Source organism: Colletotrichum lupini, chromosome 6 (genome assembly GCF_023278565.1).
Source record: "Colletotrichum lupini chromosome 6, complete sequence".
Classification (NCBI taxonomy): domain Eukaryota; kingdom Fungi; phylum Ascomycota; class Sordariomycetes; order Glomerellales; family Glomerellaceae; genus Colletotrichum; species Colletotrichum lupini.
Window position 1 is genome coordinate 18,685 of NC_064679.1, and position 23,171 is coordinate 41,855.

A 23,171-nucleotide genomic window follows, 5' to 3' on the forward strand; every position below is an offset into this window, starting at 1 on the left:
GGTGGTTGGGAATGACTCTGGATGTCAATATGGCAAATGCTTTGGGAGGGGGTGGCGAACACTTGAGCGGGACTTCTTTGACCGAGGAGGATACCAACATTCATTCACATATCACGGAAGATTTTGGAGTCGTATATTAATCGGAAGCGTGGCGGTCGGTCACGCGCGCGATCCAAGTACTTGCAAACTGCCTGACCATGTCGGCGATACAATGTTAATCATGGCAAAATGCCATCCTGTTTCGAACAAGCCATGGATACCTTTGAACGAGATGTCTGGGAAGATTCGCAGACTAGAGCGTTAGCCAGTTCTAGCCTCTGTAGGCTCTGGTTCGGGATAGTCAAAGTTTCTAATGGCTCGACCTGTAGCTGCTCCTATTTGAATGATTAGCAGTTAGCTTCGTCCGTAACAATACGCATTCAAGTCGATCCCCCTTGGAGGCGGGCATTAACTTTCTCGCCAACTCTGCAAGACGGCAGGCGCCTTCCAGAAGGCTCATTCTTCGGATTGTGACAGGCCCACTTCTTCTCGGGCGGAGGTCAAGGCCGGGTGTTCGCGAGATAAGGTGCTTTGTTAGCCCGGAAAGCGAGTGGCTCCGGTGCCCCACCACCTGCTGCCGTCCGGACCGGCGCCGTACTCTAGATCCGGGTTCCAGCAAACGAGCATGCATGAACACTTTGTGGGAACACAGCGAAATTTGGCGCTCAGTTTTGGGACTTGAACGTTGAGAAGTTCTGCAAAGTAACAAGAGTTGTAAAAAGGCCATGGACTATGTCCATTTGAAAGAACATATATGCCTCGTCGTAAAAGTCGACAATGGGTAGTAAGTTTGGTAGGTATACACAAGAAAATATGTGAAAAAGCGCGTGCTATATACAGCCAAGGTGTTTTCTCCATAGAGATTCGGTCCCTCTTAACCTCCAATCATGCTCATTCGGGGCATCGGCCTGCCAGGCTAAAAAGAGCCTAATACACGGCGGGAACGAGCGAGTTGACGTAAATCTCGAGGTTCGCATACCCGCCAGCACCAATCTTCATACCATCCGAGGCATCATTGGGGTTCAGGCCGTTGGCAGTCTCGTAGTCGTCGGGGATTCCATCGCCATCGGTGTCCTTCTTGGCCGTGCCGGCCGCGATGTCGCCCGCGCCCCCCATGTCGGCCTCATCAGAGATGAGCTTGCCCGATTTTCCGTAGGAGAGTAGTTCCTTCACCAGAGCGGCGTCGACGCTGTCACGAGCAATGGAGGCGCCGACCTTGGCTGCGACGTGCGCGACGGCGTCGGCGGCGGAGAGGAGCTTCGCTGGGGCGGGGTAGTCAAAGGCAGTGGTCTGGATAGCCATGTTGGAGTAGCAGGTCGTCGAGACGCAGAGGGCGGCGCCGTTGAGCACGCCGTCCTTGTTGGAGTCGTAAAAGTTATCCTTGACATAGCCGCGGAAGTTGGCGTTGCCACGCGTGAAGGCCGTGACGGAGGTCGAGGGACCAGAGATGAAGTAATTCTGGATGATATTCGCGTAGCTCGCGCCCTCGGAGTCGCCCGCGATATAGCCGCCGCCACCGCCCCAGTTGTACACAGCATTGTTGATGAAGGAGTTTACGCCCTTTACCTTGGGGTTGCGCGTCTTGTTGTCGATGTAGAGGTTGCGGAAGAGGGAGACGCCGCCCTCGTTCGTCTGCATGAGCCCGCCGCAGGAGTGAGTTTCGAGCCCCTGGCCGATGATAGAGTCCGCAATGGTGACGTTGGAGACGTCGCCGTTGATGGAGAAGGTTTCGTCGCGGCCCCAGGAGACAGAGACGTGGTCGAAGATCATGTTTTTGCCGTCGGCGATAGTAATTGCGTCTTTGCCTGAGTCGCCGCCCTTGCCCATGCGGATGCGGATGTAGCGGACGATTCCCTCGTTGGCATTGGACCAGGAGAAGCCGTTGCCGTAGACTGTGATGCCCTGTATTGTTTTTTTTGGTCTTAGTTGCTCGTCGTCATGTTGCGTTCAAGTTCGGATTCAGTGGTCACTTACACCGCCAGGAGCTGTCTGTCCTGCAATGTAAACATTCTTGGACACCACGATCCGGGCGTCAATCTTGATGACGCCGCCTACGTCGAATACGACGATTCGGTTGGGTTGAGAGACGGCATCACGGAGAGATCCCGTGCCGGAGTCACTGTAGCACAGAACAAAAGTCAGAGAGAGTCCTTATTTAGACACCTGGGGCTAAGTGGTTTGAGTACTTACTTGAGGTTGGTAACCTTGTACACCGTTCCTGTCCGACCACCAATCGCATTTCGGCCGAATCCTTCGGCGCCAGGGAAGGCTGAGGGAGCGGCGTCGGCACGTTCGACGACTTTAGCCGGAGTAACGGCAGTACCGGTCCAGTCGACAGCGGGGAGGGCGGCCGCGCCTTGGTAAAAGATGGCGGCCGCGGCCAACAATGTCGCGGAAGCCTTCATGGTGTGTATTGGATCGTTGGAGGGTGGGAAGGTCGAAGCGAGTGGTGGGGGGCTAAAGTGAGAAAAGGCGAAACGGAAGCGAATGTACCAGACAATCCCGAAACCAAACAAATGGGTTTGGGTAGAAATGAAGCTTGAAAAGAAGCTATAACAAGGGGGGAGCCGAAGGGATGGAATGGATGGAACAGCACGCGTAGCAGGATAGCGACGAGATCTCCAAGACTTCAAGAGGAGAACCCAGAGCCAAAAGATGGGACGAAAAAAGGAGTCTTGGGTTTAGTTTTGTAGGTTTCGTTTCTTGGTTGCTTATGTAGCACTCTTGATGGACAGCTTCTTCGCGGTGATGATCCACCGGGATGGGTGGTGTGGTGGTTGCTCAGGGGTGGTGTCTTGCTTGTCACCACCCATCCCCATGATCCATTCCGCCTTGTCAGTTTACGGGAATTGGAAAGGGGCGTGTATGCACATGGGGGCGGGACGGAGGTCAGCGCCTGTAGGCTGTTGGTGGCATTGAGCCATGCATCGGTCGTGGTAGCTGGTTCGGGGATGCTTGGCCGCACGGGAGGTGATGTAAAGAAGCATAGAACTCTTGCACCTGGTGTATTTTTTTCCGTTTCCATTGATCTAGTCCCGGTGATCACCTCCCAGTGTGAAGTCACTTACGGAGGATTCAGACAATTCAATCCATTGAGCACATCTAGCCTGCCTGATTCGGACTACAAGTAGATGTATCTAGAGACGATTGGTGGGAAATGGGCAGAAAGTTTGAGCTCCCAAGGGGGACGGCGGACGGGAGGCGTCCTCCGAAACGGGCAGAAATGGTGGGGAATCCCTGGCGTTTGGGTGATATTGAAGGGGCAGAGGACGGAGCCACTCGGGGCCGGGGTGTGGTGGACTCACGGCGGACGGCGGAGGATTTTTGGTTTCTCAGGTTGATAATGGTTGCCGGAGAGTTGTTTTGCAGTTACATGGTGGACATTAGCTTTGTTTGTGAGATACGAGTGCGCAGAGTGCGAGGCTATTCTTACCTTACAAGGAGGCCATAGGTAAAGTCATACGGTGGAATGGGTTAAAGGGGGAAGCTCTTCGGCCTTGCGCATGTCCCATTCCCATACTACGTACGAATACCCGGTACACGCCTACGGTGGTAAATCTGCAAAGTGAGATGCTGGATTAAGGTTGGATTAGGATGCTACTCTGCATCATTCGGCCGATGACTTTCCCACCTGTCAGACGTCATTCTCGATAGTGTCATACATGATTTGTCCAGGTCTGTGATGCGTCCATCGTGAAAACCGATAGCCTACAAGAATGAGAGCTGATGACTTGAAGGCCCTTCTCTCGTGACTTGGCTTTCCTTTTTGACAGTTACGATCGGAATCACAGTCTGAAGGGGTAGGTGACAAAATTGCTGTGAACACGACACACTTCACCATCATCTCATCGACGCGTTCTTGCGATGAGTAAGACCCGAAGCCATCACCTCAGGCGGCAAGCCTCTAATATCAAGGTTTACGGTTCAGATTACTCCATGAGGGTTCATCACGCCTTACCTGCCATCCGATCTCACTTCAGACGCTGTGGCCAGTGAATGTGGCTCATTCGAATTTGTGGCTGAGCGAGACTTCCTCATTCCGACAACCTTCGGAATCTCACTCAATCTGGTCAACCTTGACTCGTTTGGTGAGATGTGAGTGAGTGCGGCGATTGGCCTTCTCGCCGAAAAAGCTTTTGTCACCTTGGGCATTTGCTTGGCAAAATCGGACAGCTCGTGCCGGGGGAAGCTTGGGGACCGTCTTGGCCGAGGCGAGTGAAACGGCAGCATGGCAATTGGAGCGCTGAGAAGCGCTAAGAAATCCCCAAAGCAACAGCTGAAAGAATGCTCCGTACTTTGTACCTACGGAAACATAGGTAGGTAGTATTACCGTAGCTAGAGAATAGGAGCGGCGATGTCGGAGGCAGGGGAGACGTTGCGGTCAAAAGATGGCACTGCGGAAAAAACCCTTTTCTTCCCCAAATGCGCTGTGGTCACGAGCCGTTTGCTTGAGTCACGTGGCTGAGAGATGTAGAAGCTCTCGACCGACTCAGTTTCCCTTGCACATACGCACACGCGCGACAGGTTTGGTGTGGTTGGGGTAGTGAGACAGCATAAAGCGGGTGAGGAAGCTGGGGCACGTGTTCTTCAGACTTAGGTATGTCGATCTCTCGAACACAAGAAACAGGACTCATTGCTCTGCTGAGTAAATTGTTGAGAATTGACTGTGTTGACCGAGGCTACTATTCGAGACTCACGAATAAAGGGCTTGAATGAGAGATTGATGCCTCTGCTTGAAAACTACAGCTAGAGCTGTTATGCGGCTGGACGATGTTGTTCAAGGCAGAAGAACAGCGTCGGACGGATGCAGTGCGAGGTAGCTCTGGGCCTGCCCCTGGGCTTGCCTTCACTAGAGCATTGCAGAGTTGACGTTTGTGACGAGGGTTGCTCAGCGGCTGACAGTGTTGATTCATCGGAAATTCCTGAACTCATGAGCCAGGTCTTTTCCGGGCGGTTTCCATTGATTACTTTACTTCAAGGTCGGGTAATGGGTAAGCGCAACCTGCCGGTGATAACGGCCTTTGCCGGTCGACCGTTCGCACCTCGCCTACCCCTCACCTCGGTACTGGACGTGACATGCATCGTAGGCCTCCAAAATTGCCTCTCATTGGAGATATCTGCCAATGCGTACTTTTGTATCCAATTTGATAAGTAAAGATATCAGAGAATCAGAGAATAGAATAATATGAACAACTGAATTATCATTACCGACAAGGTAGGAAGCCCCGAAAACGGAGATGCCGGGCCTGGAGCAATTCGGCAATGGTACCGGTCTTTCTCCGATGTGGCCGATGTACAGCCCCGCCAATCACAGAGTATCCCGCGGCGGGGTGTTTGGATGACTAAACCTAAAGTACCCTCCAGGTAGGCAGCCCCGCTAACCCCTCGATGCGAAGCACCTGCGTCCCGCCTGCACCACCAACTGCAACGAAGGCCGTAACGCCGCACTGCCGCAACGCTGTCCCACGCACCCACGCACTTCCCTCTCCCACTTCCAGTCTCCCACTTCATTCCCTCCCCCCGGGCCTTTGCGCTTGTTCAGAACCAAAACGAGATATTTCACCCCCCCAGAAGAAGGGCAGTCTCAGTGTCATTCCTAACCTTAGTCACGCAATCCCCGTCCGGAACACAGAAACTCCAAAACACACCCCTCAGCAACCAGAAACGTCCTTTTTACCGTCATCCCAAGAAAAACCTCCAAGCTCACTGTTCAATTGCTTTGGCCAACGTCAACTATTCAACAAAAGAAAAAAAGTACGCTTTTTATCGCATTTCATACTTGATCTACCATCACTGCATGACGTACTCGGCGCGAGGCTGACCAATTCCACCTCTTCTTTTTCTTCACAGGCAGATCCCGTCATTCTCCGTCCCCCGTCCCCTTCCGCCCGCTGCTGCCTTTGGCCCAGGCACCGACCGAACCGATAGCCACATTCCGAGACACCGAACCCCTCAAGGAACATCACGGAGCCCTCGCCGACCTTCCCTTAGCTCCTCCCCGCCCTATCCATAGTCGATACCCATTCTCTCCTCTCACAGGACCTCCTACCATCCACCCTCGTCATCCGACCGACGACCGACGACAGAGACCCAGCAACCCAAGGGAACAGAACAAAAAGTTGATGAGAGCTGGTTTCCGGCTTTTCTCGCCCCCAGCCTACTACCACCGTCCGCCGACCTCTCTTCTCCGGCGTCTCAGCACGCCGCGCAGCAACAACCCCTTCGCCGCGTCCATCACCGCCGCCGCCCGCCCGCGAACCCTCACAATGGTCGCCACCCCGGAGGAAATCGAGGCCATGGCGCCCCCCGGCTACTCCTTCCCGGAGCACCGCCTCCGCCTCCAGCAATCCGAACCCGACCGCGAGCCCCTCGTCCTCGTCGCTCCCGGCTCCTACAGCCCCATCACCTTCCTTCACCTGCGCATGGCCGTCATGGCCGCAGACTACGTCCGCTACAACACAAACTTTGAGCTCATCGGCTCCTACCTCTCCCCCGTCTCCGACGCCTACAAGAAGCGCGGCCTCGCACCCGCCTGCCACCGCCGCCGCATGTGCGAGATCGCCGCCGAGCAGACCTCACGCTTCCTCATGGTCGATCCCTGGGAGGCCGAGCAAACGGCCTACGTGCCCACCGCCCTCGTCCTCGACCACTTTGAGCACGAGATCAACGTCAAGCGCGGCGGCTGCAACGGTAAGCGCGTGCGTATTGCCGTGCTTGCTGGCGCCGACCTGATTAACACGATGAGTCAGCCTGGCGTCTGGTCACCTTCTGATTTGAGACATATCCTGGGTGACTTTGGTGCTTTCGTGCTCGAGAGGGCTGGTGTAAATATTGACGAGGCACTCGGTAATCTTAAGGAGTACGAGGACCAGATCTACTACATTCCGCAAGTCGTTCCCAACGATGTTTCGAGTACCAAGATTCGATTGTTGCTGAGGAGGAATATGAGCATTGACTACGTGAGTTTTCCAAAAAAGTTATTGCAAACGTCTTGAGGTACCCAACGGCTAACAGATATCTAGCTCATCCCTGCTGAAGTCATCAAGTACATCGACGAGCACGGCCTCTACAACGAAGACGACACAGCAACAAACGAGAAGGGAAAGGAGAAAGAGGTACAATAAGAATGATTTTCGATTTCTTCTAAAATGCTGAACGAAAGGTATTTCGGACAAACGCCCCGTGGGAGTTTGTAGAAAAGAAAAAAGAGGAGAGAGCGAGACAGATGCGAGAAGCGAGGGACATGATCCCAGATCCAGATGAGACAGAAAGATCAAAGAGCAAAGAGGAGGACAAGCAGGGGAACAACTGGCGTGGCTATCAGCGTTTGGGTTTTATGAGACGACGGCACAAAGTCTATCCATTTCATTAACTGTTATATATTTTTTTCATGGGTTTAATTAGGTGCATAGGGCGGGCTTTGTTATGAAGAGCGAGATATCTATATCTTGAACTACAGGGACTTCTCCCACTGAACAACCAAAGAGTCTGCATCCCCTAGTCGGGGCCGTTAAAGCCTATTTCGTTTTCAACAAGGTCGTTGACTATCGAAGTCTTGAATCATGATACTTAGTATCCGGCGGTCGGAATCCTGAGGTAGGGTGTTCACAGCAGGGCGGGCTTGCACAAGACCGCCGGAAGTAGACAACAGCGCTACGTTTCCAAGCATAAGCGACTGATCAGGAGCCTCGATAGGTGGCTGCCATGGTTCGATGGGTATGCCAGGCTTACAATTGGTGTTCAACAGCCAAAGTGGCACTTCAAGGGTGCTATCTACAGTCTACCTGAACCAGACCACCCTCTCCACAACCGCTGACAAAGTCGCCAGGCCCTTGAGACGAGGCCCAATGTACGCATTCATATACATCGTCTTTCTTTTCTGGCCTCTACTATCATGTGATGGCCAGTTGTCTCGAAACTGCCTATTCTGCGATTCGGATCGCGCTCTCATCGTCGAGATACCTGACAATATCTGTGATGGGAGGCCAGTGGCTGAGACTCCCAAGATTATAAGGCTTCCAGTCAAAGTTTGCGTTTATCTTCAGGTTCCTCCCCCCAGGATCCATATGGACGAAAATCTGGAAGCGGCAATGCCGCGTAATGGGATTGTTGCCAGCACCTGTGGTGATGATGTCGAGAAGCATAAAGTCACCCCGTCTTAGCTCGAATTCAGAAGCAAAGTACCTAAGCGTGAGCTCATGGACACAGATATTCCCGATTATGGGCAGCTGACAGAGGGTGCAAGTGCCGTCCTCGGTCGTGAGGCGGCAGTCCATGCCGTCGTCGGAAGCGTAGCGAGGCTTGCAGACTACATGCATTCTCGAACCGGGGCAATGCCTTCAAGAAGTTTTAGGGGCATGTCTTACAGAGTCTTGTTGTTCCGGTAAAGATGGTCAGCGACGATGCTCTAGCCTTTTGGCGATGTGACTGCGTTTCTGGCAGACCAATGCTATCACTTTGCCGATATTCTTGAAGTTCTCGTCAATGTGGGGTGGGATGCCTTCTCCAGAGCCAAAACTCTCCAGGGATTCTCTCTGCCCTTCATTTTGTTCTGGAAGATAGACTGCATGTGGTCGGCAACATATCTTGGGAATATTGATGCTGGCGGTTCGCCGGAGGAAAGCCTTGTTATGTTGATAGATCAGGAACTTGATCTGCAGGTGCCCTCCAGGGGGTGACTAAAGCCGCTCTAACGGAGGTCATCCAGGAGGCTGGTGACTCTAGGGAAGTCGCGGCCATTGCTCCTTACGAGCACGCCCGGGTCGGAGATGTCAACGAGGACATTCTTCTTGCTGTTTCTGTCCTTGTAGCCCAGCGTCACACGGGCGGACTCGGTGCCACCGTCAGTGGCGAGTTTTTCAAGTAGCTATCTTAGCTTCAGATAATCCTAAATTGGGATGGAAGGGGATACCGATCCCAGCTTCAATCTGCGGAACATTGGACCAGTTCTGACAGGCCCAGGATAGACGCCTGACTGAATAGGGAGACCGATCATGGCCATGATTTATCAGATCGACAACACACAGATGATAGTCGACAAAGCCTGGGACCCTCCTGAGAAGGCAGACAAAGGCGTTGCCGCGTTGGTGATAGAGAAAGGGCGAATTTCGGCGTCGTCTATAGGCTACGTTAATAGAAGGAACTACTGCATCACAGGAAGAGAAATTGAAGGCCTCAGAAGACTTTCTCAGAAGAAACAAAGAGCCTCTCTTCGGCAAGAATCAAGGGTTTACAGTCCCCTCTTATGAGTGACGGTTTCAGTTTGTTTGTAAAGTTGCAAAGAACGTGATGGAAAGCTAGGAAGGTCAAAGAGAGGAATGGTAGAAACCCTCTTCAGACGCTTTCTTTCAGATGGGGAGTCTCTGTTGAATTTGGTGCACGTCACTGAGGGAGCACTCGGAAGATGGCAAGACGAGGGCATTCGACGTCAAGGGCTTGCGACTATGTGTCCGTGACCGGTGAAGTCTTCGAAGAAAAGTGAAGAAGGGGAATATATCTACTCACATTAATTTCACTCTTATATTCAGTACAATACAACACAGTAAGGGATCTTAGTGAAGTAGCTAGGGTAATTCGAAGTAGTTAAATTGAGTGTGTGGAATAAAACGTCCATTAGACGTATTGGACAAGCCCCTAATTTACCCTGTGAGATTCTTGCGACCCTTGTAGATTTTCACTATCGGGAAGCTTTAGAGGAGTGATTTAGATCCTCTTGTATACATAACTTATCCTAAGTGACTGCGATTATACCGAGATATTCATTCTCTTCGAACCAGGTTCACGGCGGATATGGGAAGTAGACCTTGAACAACTCGAAGCAACAACCCTATTCCCAAGTCACTTTAAACATCATGAAGATTGAATTGCATATGCATTTGAAGAATTGAAGTAACATTTGACTTTGAGCGTAGTCTGATGACCCATCTTGCCCTCTCTGTATCTTGGGAGCCAAACACCGGAGATCGATAACAGCTTTACGATGACTACACTATAATTGCAGGTTGCGCAAACTCGTAACTCTGAACCAATAAACAGAAGCCCTCTTCGCTGGAGTTTACGACTCTACAGAGCTATACTAAGAAACTCTGCAGGTTCTGCAGCTCTAGAAATTCAAGACCATTTGAATCATGAACATTTCAGGAAGCTCTGAGCAGAGGAACATTTGCTCGAAAATTTGACAGAACGGACATTAAGAGACGGGCTTAAAGCATTTTCTTCAAACTGTTAGCCTAAAAGATAGCGCTGGATAAGTATAACCTATTGAAAATCGGTCACAGGGTTCAGGAGACGATCATGTTGTGGTCACTCAATTGGATTGAAAGCGCTTATGGATGGGCTGCTACGACTTTTAAGCCCAAGTGAATTGATTCCAGACACAACCCTTCCACGAGAGAGCCCGAGTTATTCAAAAATTTATACAAAACTGAAAACATTCAACTTCCATAACCGAGTCTCTTCACATTGGAGAATCTCTTCGCATTGGAGAATCTCTTCGCATTGGAGAATCTCTTCGCATTGGAGAATCTCTTCGCATAATGTTGGCAACTTTTGAGACCGAATGCGAAGACGATATATATGTATTTTCAAAGCCAGAAACGACGCATCATCATGATATTGGAAAATTGATTCGAAACATGATCCTAATCCAGTGATCATATCGTTCGTTAAAGCCACATTTTACACATACCGCGCCAGAACATAAACTTATAGGTAATCTTTTGGGTTCAGCCAAGGCATCTCACATGGCTTTCCAGGGTCCAGTATGAGGATGCTCGCTAGTTTTCGTTCTCGTCATCATCAACGTCCAAACGCTCGTAACTCCCAAACCAGTAAGCGTCAAAAACACACCAAACCCAACACGCAACATCTCCAACTCGGCCCCAAACCTAGAAACCACATGCAGACGCAAGACCGGGGGGGAAATATCGAGCCAATGATACTTCTACTACCCACTTTCTCAAGAAACTTAGGAGTTGAGTCCGCCGGGCAGGATTGACTTTCCACTGGACCCCTTCACACAGAATCGTCCATCCAGTGAATATCCCCAGGAGCCTGCCAAGCGGACAACACGCACATTTGCACATGCAAGACGCAGGCCCAAAGTGTAATACCCCAAAAGCGTCAGCATGACCCCTCTGACTACCTTACACTAATCATGCTCATCCTCTTGTTGGTTCCCAGCATCGAACCCTTGGGACCCCTTTCTCCAAACCATGAGGAGGGAGTGAAGTCGTCATAACATGATACCGCTACAAACATTGAAACTTCCCAACCATCCTTCAAGAAATCCCACTCATCTCACCCTGCTCTGTTGGATGAGGGATAGCGTATAATGTTCTCCTTTCATTCTGACTGAACGTGGGCAGTCTTGATCTCATCTCAGCGTGGGAAAACTCAACCACGAAACCCACTACAGTCACTCAAACCATCAAGTCTGAAGTCCCGCGCGCTTATCCCACATTTTCATGACGCGTATCACCGTGGAAGCAAACTAAACCTAGATGCCGATACTAACACCAACCAGCCAACCAAGCGGAAAGGAAAACCTATCCGAAGCCATTCATCCCACCAAGGACAATACCTCCAGAAAATGCAGGCGCGATATACGTAGACAAGATAAAATCCACATCTCTTGTTTGAAGGGGCTTCACTCGCGACGCCTTCGACGCCGTTGACGCTTCTCCAGAGGTAGGAAGATCGTTGCCTACAACAATCGTAAAGTTTCCCACTGCATACGGCGGGGATGGGGGGAGTCAACGTGGAAACCCCAACATCCAACTCTCATGGAACCACCTGGATGAAATCCTCCGAAGAGAGATTACATAGAAACAGTCATGGAGAAAAGCTGCTAAATTGCTTGTCTTCCATTTACCCACCAGGGCCACCACCAGCTTTGGGCTCAGACTGTCAGCTGAGTCAAGCTTTTTAAAACCCATTGGGCCACTACTACGTTTGAAGACCGTTCAACGTTGCACTTGCGACTCGATACCAGGTTTTCCCCATTTGAAAAACCGGAAACACATGTACGGGTTGGCTCGTTACGATTTGCAAAACTTACAATAAACTTCTGACTCTCCACGACATACCGATGTACGGCTGTTTGAATCTCGTATGCCGGAGCCGGGAATTGGAATTCTGGCTTGCAGATACTCTCCCGGTGAGTAGTACCTGGGAAAATCCACGTGGGGTCGTGAGATTGCCATTGAAGAGATTTCCCAGTTTCTTTGTTCTCCATGGTTACGCGGGGCCGACGCGAATCTCACGCAAACGCCAGAATTTCAACGCGTTCCTTTCTGGGGATCCAGTTCTTTTTGGCCGAATAATTGGATCGTCATCTGCAGTCTGTACTCTGTTCCAACAGGAATTATTGGGGCCCGGTTCAGCAAAATCCCGGACAGCTTCCGAGCAAAGTAAATGTCTGCACGTGAGATACTTCGTACAGATAATGCCTTACCGCGCCCGACCGCCGGGAAAGGATCCAAGGCGGCGAATGCTTTTGGGTAGGGAGGCGGCGAGCAAATACACGTTGTTGGTGGGGTGGCACAGAGGAGCTGGTCACGATCCAAGGTTGACGTTGCGACGTCCTCTGGCGGGCAGAAACGCTTAACTTACTTACTCACCTCGTGGCAACGGAAGAAAAAAGAGGCGAAAGCAGAAAAAGCCAAGTCGATGTGCACCAAGGCGGCGCCACGGCACCGGATGGCAAAAGGCAGGGTGACGACGGTAACACGAGAAACGGGGACTCGCGAAAGCGCCGTTGCCTTCCTCCGCCGCCGCCGCTGGGTAGCAACTCTGTGACCAACTCGCAAACTGGGCTTTGGTCCCGACGGGCGGGGGAAAAGAACCAAGAAACAAGGGAGATTGCGCGTCTACGGTCATAGGAAGTCGCCGTCCGGTCTCATCTGACCCGTTCCGTGGCCCCGGCATTCATGCCGTCCGGGACGCGCTTGCATGTGGTTGTGTGGAATGTGATGTACGGTGAACCCAATCCCAACAAGTACGGCGGAGAAGAACCAGGAACCACGAGTGTCTAATCAGGACGACATTGTGCCCGAGAGTCGCTAGGGAGAAGGAGGGACAATAGATACAACCGTGCGATAAGGTGACCTGCGCGGGAGACGAAACATGGCACAAACGATAATGCAGGGAAGCCGCTGACACTGGTGGGCGGCAAGAGGAACGGCCATGATCCCACTATTATGTTGCCTGTGGTCCGAATTTCGTAGGATATCCCGGGTCTCTCCCCGGCTTGGGGGCGGAGCAGAACGGTTTATGCGGTGTTAGTCTGGTGGTCGAACATGCGAATGAAAGGCCTTTCTGTCGAATGATCGTGGACAAGTACCTAGGACAGGAGACATCCTGTTCCTGATATGTCCTGCTGATGAGATGTGAGTAAGAGCCATGATAGGGCATCGCAGTGCGAGCGACGTTGTAGTCTTGCAACGATATCCTCCCGGAACCTGACCCGTCCACGCAGACGTGGAAGAGTGCAGCACTGACAACCACCCCTTGGATTTTACTTTTGGATGACGATCCCCATACCGGGAATGCCATTGGCCGGAGACGATCGGCTGAGTCGGGCTTATTGTGGGATCGTCGCTTTGCTGTTCTGAGTGCCGGGCGTCGCTCTTCATGCTGGGCACCGCCGATCACTTGTTCCCATTGCCTCGTTCGGAATCTGAGGAGGGGGAATGGGGTAGACTGATTTGGCAAAAGGCTGTAGAGGAAAAGGGAAAGGGTCCTTTCCAGGTGACAGGGGAGACGGAAACATTGTGAGAAACCGGTTGCGCTAACACTGTACGAGCCTAGAAGATGGTGCAATTTTTTGGGGACCTTGGGCTTTTGCAAAATGCCATGCTCGCATTCCTGCTTTTTAGAGCCCTCGCCAGGTGTCTTGCCGGAAGCTGATATGGGTACGTCCTTGTTGTTGACGTTTTCCCATTCGGGGAAGATGTTAGTTTCGGACGCCGAACACAAGAGAGATGCTGGTCTGTTGCCGGGGAATGCTAGGCGAAGTTGCAACACGGCAGGCTGTGCGTTGAGCAAAAAACCGGCTGCTTGGCCGCGTTTGTTGGAATAGTCAGGAGTGGACAGATGGAGACAACTCAAAGGTTGTGCGATGGAGAAGTGGATTTGGGGATTTCGCAAGTGGAACCTTTGTGTTCATCCTACCATTGGACATTGGCAGCCCGCCAACACACGATGCTATTGCTGCGAAATTCAGACCGCCTGACGATATGCACGGGACGCAGTGATGATCCGTCCGTTCACCATGCCCGGTGTACATGAACGTTTAGGACGTGAGTATCGCACAACAATGGAGAACGGGGGGCCGACGATGATGATGATCTGCTCCTCACCAGCGGTGGCGGCTTAGCGAATAGAGATCTGCTCTTAGCTTCTGCCAACGGTGGACATCAACCGCAAGCCTGAGAGAAGCGTGTTTCTGGCGGTACAATTGCGCGAGTCCTATCCCAGACGGCCAGTACCAAGCAATGGCCTTCACTTAGCCCCCGGCTGAAATGTTGAACCATGTGAGAGAAACGTCTGAATACATCCATTCGCACGCAGGTTTGAGAGAGGATCGTCTGTTGCTCTGTTGCGGGGAATTGACGAGGGCTCCCATGCCTATATTGCCGTGCTTGCGAATGCCTCTGATACCCATAGCATATTTGCAAATACTGCGAGTCTATTGCTCTGCTTCCTCTGCCCAAGAACGTTGACGTGTAGTTGAGGTGGTGAAACGGCGCCGGTGGGCAGCATGAAAAGGAATTCGGGATCCACGGTAACACGCTTGAAGAGGTCAGAGACGTCGTGTACTGCGTAAGTGTTGGATGACGGCGACGATTGGGCAGAAGGATTGACTCGTGATTTGCCGGAGCGGTGCAGGGAGACAGGCTGCCAGTTGCTGCATGGCGAGAGGCAAAATTGAGGGAACGAAGCAGACGATCTGAGAGGCTGATGAAATGAAAGACAAGTTTCGGCCGCTGATCCGATGACATCACTCGGCCGATGCCAGGGGCTCCGGGGTACCTTGTCCGAGGCCCCTCTCGGTGTGTCAGGTTTCCTGGTGGAGGTGGTGGTGGTGGAGGAGAGTTGAGAGTTCACAGCCTGTAAGATGCAACGGTTGTGGCGCCGGGATCATTCTTGGAGGCGCAGACGGGCAGAATGCCAGAATCCATGGAGAGCAGTCGTTCGGGTGTGTTCTCAGCCGCCAGCAACCGCGTCATAGCTAAGGCAAACTGCGTGAGGGGCACGAAGTACTCTGTACTCGCTGAGGGCAATCACCAATCTTTGTGTTTGAGGGCGAGAAAAAGAGTAAATATCCGTACACACGAGGTTCGTCGATAGTTTGGGAACAAAAATCAAAACATCCCTGAGGCCGACCTATCGTACTGTAAGGTATCAGTAGACTCTAGAGAGCAGGGAGGAGGGCTAGTGTATCAGGGAGAAAGGTGGCCCTGGAAAGAAGCGTGGAAGTGTAGCGAGAGAGAAGAAAAAGCCATCCGAGATCTCAGCCTGTCTCTCCAGGGTCCCTGCATCGGAGACACACAAAGGATATGCTTCTTTCTCGGTTTCTCGCTCAGCTATTGGGTTTTCCATTGCGGTCAGCGCATGCAAGTACAGCAAGCAAACAGGCGAGCAAGCGGCTTGCTCTCTCGGTTACCTGGCCGGTGAGCCTTTCCTTACTAGTTCTGCCTTGTGCTGCCTTCTTTGTCCCTGCCTTACGCAGTGCTCCCCGTCTCTTGTTCCCAGTCGGACCCGTGGCGCTGGCCAAACTAATGTAGTGTGCAAGCGCAACAACTAGTATACATCCTGTACAACGTCGCGCTGAATATTACCTGGGTCGGGCGGTTGTTCTAATGTAGGAACGGGGCCGAGAGGGTCCTGGGTGGGTGGGGAGTCACTGGACGACTGAGTTTTGGGGGCCTGCCCTAGTGGGAGGGAAAGATCCTGTCATCTTTTGCGGACGGCGGTCGGTATCCCGAGATGTGACAGAGTGGTAGGTATCGTGGGTTTGACCGCTGGCGGCTGCTAATGTTGGTCAATGTCTTGAAATAAGCATCGTGGATGCCCAAAGCCGCGCAGTTTCGGCTTCCGGCTCTGCGAGGCGTGGTGACGTGAGGTTCGAACTGAGCAGAGTGTCGCTGGTGAAGAAAAGAAATTCTCTCTTCGCCATGTCACTGTCACGACATGTCGGTCCCAGGGCGAGTCTCTCATCGTCTTGGCCGCGTGACACGAGGAACGGGAGGATCAGGATTGGGAACAAACGGTTGAGAGCGGGACGGTTGCTCCATCGCGAGAAGGAAAAAGGGACCGTAAACCCCCACCTCGATCGCGACCTGCCGCCCTCGAATGCCCCATACGACGCGTAGCGTGGTGTATCCATATATATTCCACATACCTTGTCCGGATGCGGATGTTTAGCGTGGCTACTTTTGATGCTTTTGAGTCTTGCTGAGTGAGCAGTTGAGCAGCTACGCCTCTTCGACCAGGCGGGCAGGCAGGCGGTCGTATGGGGATTGGAATCCGCTCTTGTACTGGAGACGAATTCATGATAGTAACCGCCTGTCTCCTGGCAGTATCCGTAGGTAAAGACTCAAGAGTGGTAAGACGGGGATGGGTGGAGGGCGCCAATGCCGTCAAACCGGCTGCTGTCTGCCGGGAGTGGACGGCGGAGAGGTTCGCGCGCCAGTGAGAAGCCAGGCGTTGAGCCTGGCAGACAAATCTAAATGTATGCTCGGATTGTGGATGGATGGATAGGTCTCCGTAGCCCAACTCTGAGCTCTCGAGTTCCTGTCGTGGATGGATGGTGGAGATCGGGGGTGTCAGTCTTGACCTTGGACGGTATGGCGTCACAGACGCTGATCAGTCAATTTGGGCTCTGGCAGGGGTTCAACGGCGCAAAGTCCCAAGTATCCCTACTTGTGTTGACAGGCAGAAATGCGTACTCTGTGCAGGTTCCGTACGTACTCTGTGACTATACTGCTGCTATCCCTACCTACTCTGTACCCATCTGCCTAAGGTAGGTATTCATGGGTACTTGGTTCCACAAGACGCGGGCGGCGGGTGAAGAGACACAGCGTAGGCGCAGGCGCAGACACAAAGGGTAGGTTTCGTTTGACTTCTACGTAGTAAACAGCATTTGCTCTGCTCGCTTCCATGTAGTGTAGTGTGTTGTTTGGTTGGTTGGTTGGTTGGTTGGTTAATTAGAGATCCAGGGTCCTTGTGGGAGGTCGGGGAAGACAAATCCTGATACTTAAGCAATATCTCTGCTACCCATTTAGACAGGTGAGTACGAAGTAGCAAGTGTGAGTGTGGAAGTTCTGATAGGTATTTGCCAACGAATCGGTGAGGTATCTTGGCATGCAATTACTTTTGCTTCTCCATTGGAGATTTCTTTTGGATCGCTCAGCAGTGGCGGTGGTGGTGGTGGTGGTGGGTGGGTAACTACTTGCACGATGTCGAGGAGAAGAGAAGCAGGAGCAAGTAGTAATGTAGGGGATCGGCGGCATTAACGGTTGCACAGCAGTGCTACGACTCAAGGAGTCAAGAGGGAGTGATGGATGCGAGGGGTGGCATTTGTGAAATTGATGATTTCGGCCAGCACCAAAGACTGTGTAGGTGGGGGCTTTCCAGTCCACGACCGTGATAAAATTATATGGGAAAAGCTGTACGGATAGTCTCAAGCTTTAACAATCTCAGCGAGACGCATGTTAATACCTTATTGCTATGGATTGCTACATGGAGCGACGTCGGCAAGACTCCGGGCCACCTGCCTTAGTGCCTTGTCACACCCTACTAGTGTAAGAAGGTGGAATTGCAAATCGCAGGCAGGCGGCAGTCGGCAAGTACAGACCAGACTATGAGTACAAGCTACAGAATCGTCAAAAATCGTGAAAGAGGTGGCAGGACCGTAGGAGAGAAAGGCCCGGAGGGCGGGAGTACGATGAATCAGGTTGAAAGGAGAGGCCCGAGGATGAGGACGGGATGAGAGGAACGGAAGCTCGTCCGGTGTGGCACGGTGACACCCAGCAAATTGCAATTAGCGACGGGACGGGGCAGTGGATGTGGAAGTGGAAGTGGACGTGGAAGCCGGAGAGAAAGCAACGGAAGGGAGACCGTCTTTTGAGAGTACGTATCTACGTATCTAGCTACCTAGGTAGAGGATCATGTGCCTTTGGATACCTACTGTGTACGTACCGGGGTGCGGTGCTGACATGCCCGACCAACGTCACAATGTGTGGGGAAGGCCAGCATGACATGTGGGCAGAAAAGGAATGCCTCAGGTCAAGTGAACAAGTACTAAGATACGTAGAAAATAGCACCAATTTGCAAGCGCAGGGTCAGGGACACCGAATTAAAGGACCCGCCGGTGCGGTACGGGGATACTTTCCCTGGATCCAATGGAAAGACCCGAGGTACGTACATCAGGCCTTCGGTGGAAGCGGTAGCCTCCCTGTTAGGTAGGTTTTTTTTTTCCCACGACAGGTCTTTCCCTGCTTTCCCCATCTTTTGCGCGGTTCCTTGCCTCATCGTTGCCCCCCAAATGCTTCCTCCCACCTTGCATTCTAACCGGGCACTTGGACGCTTTTAGCAACAACCTACGGATACACTACCTGCTTATGTACATAGTTACCTAGGTAAGGTACTTGGAAGTTGGGCGTTCCCCCCCCCCAGGTTGAACTTCTGAAGGTGCCCTGACGGACAAGTCCAGTGACCAGAGCTTTTCGGTACGTACCGCCCTTCCCCTCTCTGGCATCCGTCCGTCTCATCAGTCTCATCCGTCTCAGGCGCAAACAATCACAAACACGCCGTCGCCCTCTGAGGTTGTCGTCAATCTCGAATTCCAACCAGGCCGTGCCACCCCGCTGCGCACCATTACACTATTCCTGCTCGGCGTGTTTCTGCTTCCATAGGTGCATGGCTGGTTCAAGGGGTCAAGCACTATCTATCTGTTTTCGACCTGAGTCTCTATTCAGCACATCAGACTACAAAGTCCAAGACCACGGTTGCCGCCATCTTTCCTGCTTGCATACCTTGGTAGAGAGCAGATTGCTACCGCAGCCGCAGCATCACGAACTGGATCACGGTCAAGATCTACCCTAGCCAAAACTGCACTCAGTGGCGCCGGAGCAGTGTGGCAGCTTGCTCTCACCATCTCCGATTCGACCCTCCCGTAATTCCACTGGACTCGGTGGTCAATCAAACATCACACGGGAGCCGTCCATGCTGCCGCTCCCTCACCACACACCAGGAAACGTTAGTATGAACCCATACATGCCATAGCATTCCATTCCTACATGGCTACGCACATCCCACACCGTGCTTGGATACAGGAGCACAGCATCACGGCCCCCACCTGCATCTCCCAACTCTCAGCTTCCTAGCCACTACCTAGGTACCTAGCTGACTACATTGGCATAGTGGCATGCTCAAGTTCTTTGCAGCTTGCACCGCACCGACCAGGCGAACCAGCGAATACCCTAAAGAATACCATCCAAGACGCACGGCATGACAGAGACACCCAGCTACGCAACACCTCTCGAGTCTGGAAAAGCAAGCAAACCCAGTCCCAGTTGAGGCTCCCTCAGGAGAAAGAGTTGCAGAGGCAAAACAACCCACGACACACGCACGGCGACAAAACGGTTGCGATAACATCATCCTTCTCCACACCGCTTCAGCCTGACCGGGCCACTCTACGCATAACAACCAGTTACAACGGACGACTGCCATTTCGACCTTTCCTGTCCCGCCCCTGTCGTTGTGTTGCGGTCCCTCTCGATGACCCCTGTCGTGTCCATCGTCACTCTCCACCACCCCCAGCAGCACTCAAGGCGCCCTCGCTCGCACACCCTCCCCGTTCTGCCTTTGCCGCAGACTCAATCCTCGACTCCTACGACATTGGGTGGGAGTCTGGCAAGGGCCCCAATCCGATCGACACCACAAAGCCTCCAAAGTCCAACCAAAAGGGCCAAAGAGGGCATCCCATTTGCAACTGGTCCTGAGTACCGCAGATCGCGACAACTTGGCCGCCTGTAAACGTCAACGCCTGAAGCAAACCCCACCCAAGCCAAGCCAGCTATTTGCGACCCTTTCACCTCTTTCTCTGCCATTCCCACAGATCGCATTCCATTGTATGTACAGCTACCACGGCCGTCGACGCAACCGCATGCTACCGAGTACATACATACATACATACATACCTGCTGTCGCTCATCACCTCCGTGCTCTCGCTCGGTCTTCCCTACCGTCGCAATCCCGTATTACTTCCACGACATTCCCACTCTCAGTCACCTATTCTTTGGGTCTCTATTCTCTTTTCTCCCGCTTCCCAAATTCCGATTGCCATACGACCCCCACCTTAAGGAGCAGCAAAAGAGAAGTAATCGGCGCGAGAGACGATTTCTTCCAAGAACCCATACATATCCCTCCCCCAAAGACAAAGTGACAAGGAAGAGGGAAAATTGAGCGCAGAAAAAAAAAAAAAAAAAAAAAAAAAAAAAAAAAAAAAAAAAAAAAAAAAAAAAAAAAAAAAACAAAAAAAAAAAGACAAAAAAAAACATTTTTCCAAAAAAACAAAAAAACCCCCCCCCCAAAAAAAAAAAAAAAGAAAAAGGAAAAAAAAAACAAAAAAAAAAAAAAAAAAAAAAAAAAAAAAAAAAAAAAAAAAAGGCAGAGGCTGCCCAAAAACCCACCCACTACCCACGAGACCTCGTCTGCCCCCCATTCATAGTCATACACTACCCGTTGCGGCCCACCGCGCCTTTTTTTCTTTCTCTTCCCCTTTGCTCGACACTCGGCTTGGTCCTTTTCATCTGCTCTTCTTCCCTCCTCCCGCCGCCGGCTCTGTCCCTGCCTACGAGACCGGTAGGACCCTACTTGCTTCCAGAATACAACCACCAATACCCCTACATTCCATAATAATCCACGCCCCATATACACCACCACCCGCCGCCATCACCGCTACTAATACCACCTTTGCAACCACCTGACTCTTCCGCCGCCATCCTCGACTCCTCCGCCACTGTGAGCCTGCTCCAGAGAGCCTTGACCCTGCTTTACAAGGTGGCAAGACCCCGTTTCTCAACTCGAGCCTGGTGACGGAGTTGCATCCATTCAAAACCATATTTGCCTTTTGAGCCGCCCTCTTCGCTCTTTAGCAACCAACTTTTCCTGTCCCTTGGCAATCGTATCAATCCATACTGTCCCCTGAACGCCAGCAATTTCGCGCAGTACTCTCACCGACAATCACCACTTCACAGTACAACCTCAGCAGCCAACTCGACAACGTTGTCAACATGGACAACGAGCACCAAGCACAGTTCAGCGAACAATCGCATCTCCCTCCTCACATCGAGCGGTCCCAATCAAGCTCATCTTCTTCTTCTGTCGATCACGACCACGACGAGCACCACATCCACCAGCCAACTCCTATCCGACCTCGGTTGCCCAGCAGAAAGAGCAGCGGGCCGTTGGTGGTACCCCGGGACAGCTCGGCAGTGGGCCCAATAGATGCAGAATTTGGACCCGACGACGTGAGGGCTATGAGCCCACGGAGGACCAGTGAAGACATCGAAGCACTAGGAAGGGAAGCGCGAGAAGAGCTCAAGAGGTAAACGAAACCCTCTGCCACTTCAAGACGCGCCAATCACTAATAGCACCCTTCTCTACAGACACGCAAAGGCTTTGCAAGACTCGCTCTTGACCATCTTCAACCGCATCGAGGCCGTCAGAGAAGAACATGACAAGCTCGATAACAACAACAAGTTCCTCCAAAAATACATTGGCGACCTCATGACCACGAGTAAAATCACTGCCGCGCCAACCAAGGGCAAGAAATAAGGCATCTACGCACACTTTCAGATTGAAGAGGTGGACACAGATTGCATCACATCACCCCCGTTGAATCGCTCCTTACCATCGTCGACTCGCACTCGGACCGCGACAGCTTGATCACCTATGAAGGGGGACGCGCATCCTGACGCCATTCAGGAACAATCACACCAAGGAAGTGCTCTTCGAGCACCCACTACACTGCCTAATCGGACACCGCCCGCGAAGGGCATGATACCCCCTTGTGGCCGAAATGGCCTATAGCGTTATACTGAACTCGTTTATGGCTTTACGGCACGGACACGGTATTTGGAGAGGAAAAAAAAAACTTGCATCGGCTCGCAACTTGTACACTAACGAACATCATCATCATTGGGGGTTTCGACAGACCGTCAAATGACATATTGGGCATAGGACAGCATCAGGCGTTTCGGGCTTTTGGTATAGGGCTACGGCCTTGGGGATTACGTTCGCATATTGTTTATATACCTCGCCATAGGCGGGGAGAGGTATCGACCTCGAATTGACCAAAGGAATTTCTTTCATTCATCCTCATCGACCTGGCTTCCGCAATCACGACAGGGCCATCTAGTGACAGCTTCCAATCTCGACCACTTTTTGTAAGATTGACGATACCCAATAGTTTCTAGTCACGAATGAGTCGCGGCCTGCGAAATCTGTGGTGGTTGACCTGCGCCACACGAAGATCCCTCACCAACTTCCGAACATAACGAAAGCACGCCGACGTCATTTGCCACCGATTACCGATGTCGCCCACAACACCCACCATCGATTCGTATTACGGGACAATTTGTATGACGGGAAAAAGTTGCACACGAGGAAAATATTCTGTCGAGTAAGGCTCGATTCCAGGCATTTCTATCGACAATTTGTCAAAAACGCTCTGGGACGCATTGAAGGGGGGTGGAAGGGTGTACGACATTTTACACGAGGCCATACAAGCGCGACGTTGTGCGATGGTCGTTACACGAAGCTCCCACCGAGCTTATGGATCGGCATAGAGCTAGTCGGAGACGGTTGTAGAGAAGGGGACCTGATAGCAGAGGATGAGCCTACGTCAGACGTCGGAGAGAGGGTGCTCGAAGAAGGCTGCAATTGGCGGTTCTAGCCGCCGCAAGACCGAATGAGCATCGAGATGAGGTAAAGGGGGTGTTCGTATGTGTGTTGGTGGGATGATGGCAGCTGACGATATGTGAGGAATGATCGGCCTTACGAGAGCGGCGATCGGCTCCGGGACGCGGGTTCGTGGAGGAGGCTCGCGGTGTCTGCTGCTT

General features: G+C 52.1%; 9 protein-coding genes across 9 annotated transcripts; 3 read left to right on the plus strand and 6 right to left on the minus strand.

Moving 5' to 3' along the window:
- Positions 1-966: 966 nt before the first annotated feature.
- CLUP02_11471 (pectate lyase C) lies at positions 967-2,444 on the minus strand (the record flags this gene model as incomplete). The annotated part of the gene is made up of 3 exons (XM_049290439.1): positions 967-1,941; positions 2,014-2,158; positions 2,230-2,444. The coding sequence occupies 3 exons, from the start codon at positions 2,442-2,444 to the stop codon at positions 967-969; spliced, it is 1,335 nt and encodes a 444-aa protein (XP_049147584.1).
- A 697-nt stretch (positions 2,445-3,141) lies between these two features.
- Positions 3,142-3,345, minus strand: CLUP02_11472 (uncharacterized protein; the record flags this gene model as incomplete). Its single annotated transcript, XM_049290440.1, has 1 exon — positions 3,142-3,345. A coding segment is annotated over one exon (204 nt), but the record flags the coding sequence as incomplete, so codon positions are not given.
- A 1,681-nt stretch (positions 3,346-5,026) lies between these two features.
- CLUP02_11473 (nicotinate nucleotide adenylyltransferase) lies at positions 5,027-7,855 on the plus strand (the record flags this gene model as incomplete). Its single annotated transcript, XM_049290441.1, has 7 exons — positions 5,027-5,174; positions 5,263-5,332; positions 5,394-5,767; positions 5,890-6,998; positions 7,062-7,154; positions 7,202-7,393; positions 7,640-7,855. The coding sequence occupies 7 exons, from the start codon at positions 5,027-5,029 to the stop codon at positions 7,853-7,855; spliced, it is 2,202 nt and encodes a 733-aa protein (XP_049147586.1).
- Positions 7,856-7,961: 106 nt separating this feature from the next.
- CLUP02_11474 (uncharacterized protein) lies at positions 7,962-8,357 on the minus strand (the record flags this gene model as incomplete). The annotated part of the gene is made up of 1 exon (XM_049290442.1): positions 7,962-8,357. The coding sequence occupies one exon, from the start codon at positions 8,355-8,357 to the stop codon at positions 7,962-7,964; it is 396 nt and encodes a 131-aa protein (XP_049147587.1).
- Positions 8,358-8,728: 371 nt separating this feature from the next.
- Positions 8,729-9,040, minus strand: CLUP02_11475 (uncharacterized protein; the record flags this gene model as incomplete). Its single annotated transcript, XM_049290443.1, has 2 exons — positions 8,729-8,905; positions 8,951-9,040. The coding sequence occupies 2 exons, from the start codon at positions 9,038-9,040 to the stop codon at positions 8,729-8,731; spliced, it is 267 nt and encodes an 88-aa protein (XP_049147588.1).
- A 3,277-nt stretch (positions 9,041-12,317) lies between these two features.
- Positions 12,318-17,204, minus strand: CLUP02_11476 (uncharacterized protein; the record flags this gene model as incomplete). The annotated part of the gene is made up of 18 exons (XM_049290444.1): positions 12,318-12,590; positions 12,660-12,908; positions 12,947-12,985; positions 13,041-13,069; positions 13,147-13,287; positions 13,338-14,194; positions 14,288-14,411; positions 14,462-14,627; positions 14,701-15,106; positions 15,148-15,313; positions 15,376-15,434; positions 15,593-15,697; positions 15,769-15,818; positions 15,853-15,946; positions 16,012-16,143; positions 16,445-16,879; positions 16,941-16,992; positions 17,084-17,204. The coding sequence occupies 18 exons, from the start codon at positions 17,202-17,204 to the stop codon at positions 12,318-12,320; spliced, it is 3,498 nt and encodes a 1,165-aa protein (XP_049147589.1).
- Positions 17,205-19,824: 2,620 nt separating this feature from the next.
- Positions 19,825-20,082, plus strand: CLUP02_11477 (uncharacterized protein; the record flags this gene model as incomplete). Its single annotated transcript, XM_049290445.1, has 1 exon — positions 19,825-20,082. The coding sequence occupies one exon, from the start codon at positions 19,825-19,827 to the stop codon at positions 20,080-20,082; it is 258 nt and encodes an 85-aa protein (XP_049147590.1).
- Positions 20,083-20,404: 322 nt separating this feature from the next.
- Positions 20,405-20,979, minus strand: CLUP02_11478 (uncharacterized protein; the record flags this gene model as incomplete). Its single annotated transcript, XM_049290446.1, has 2 exons — positions 20,405-20,514; positions 20,694-20,979. 2 exons carry the CDS (start codon positions 20,977-20,979, stop codon positions 20,405-20,407), a joined length of 396 nt encoding a protein of 131 aa, XP_049147591.1.
- A 362-nt stretch (positions 20,980-21,341) lies between these two features.
- Positions 21,342-21,885, plus strand: CLUP02_11479 (uncharacterized protein; the record flags this gene model as incomplete). Its single annotated transcript, XM_049290447.1, has 2 exons — positions 21,342-21,655; positions 21,717-21,885. 2 exons carry the CDS (start codon positions 21,342-21,344, stop codon positions 21,883-21,885), a joined length of 483 nt encoding a protein of 160 aa, XP_049147592.1.
- Positions 21,886-23,171: the final 1,286 nt, after the last annotated feature.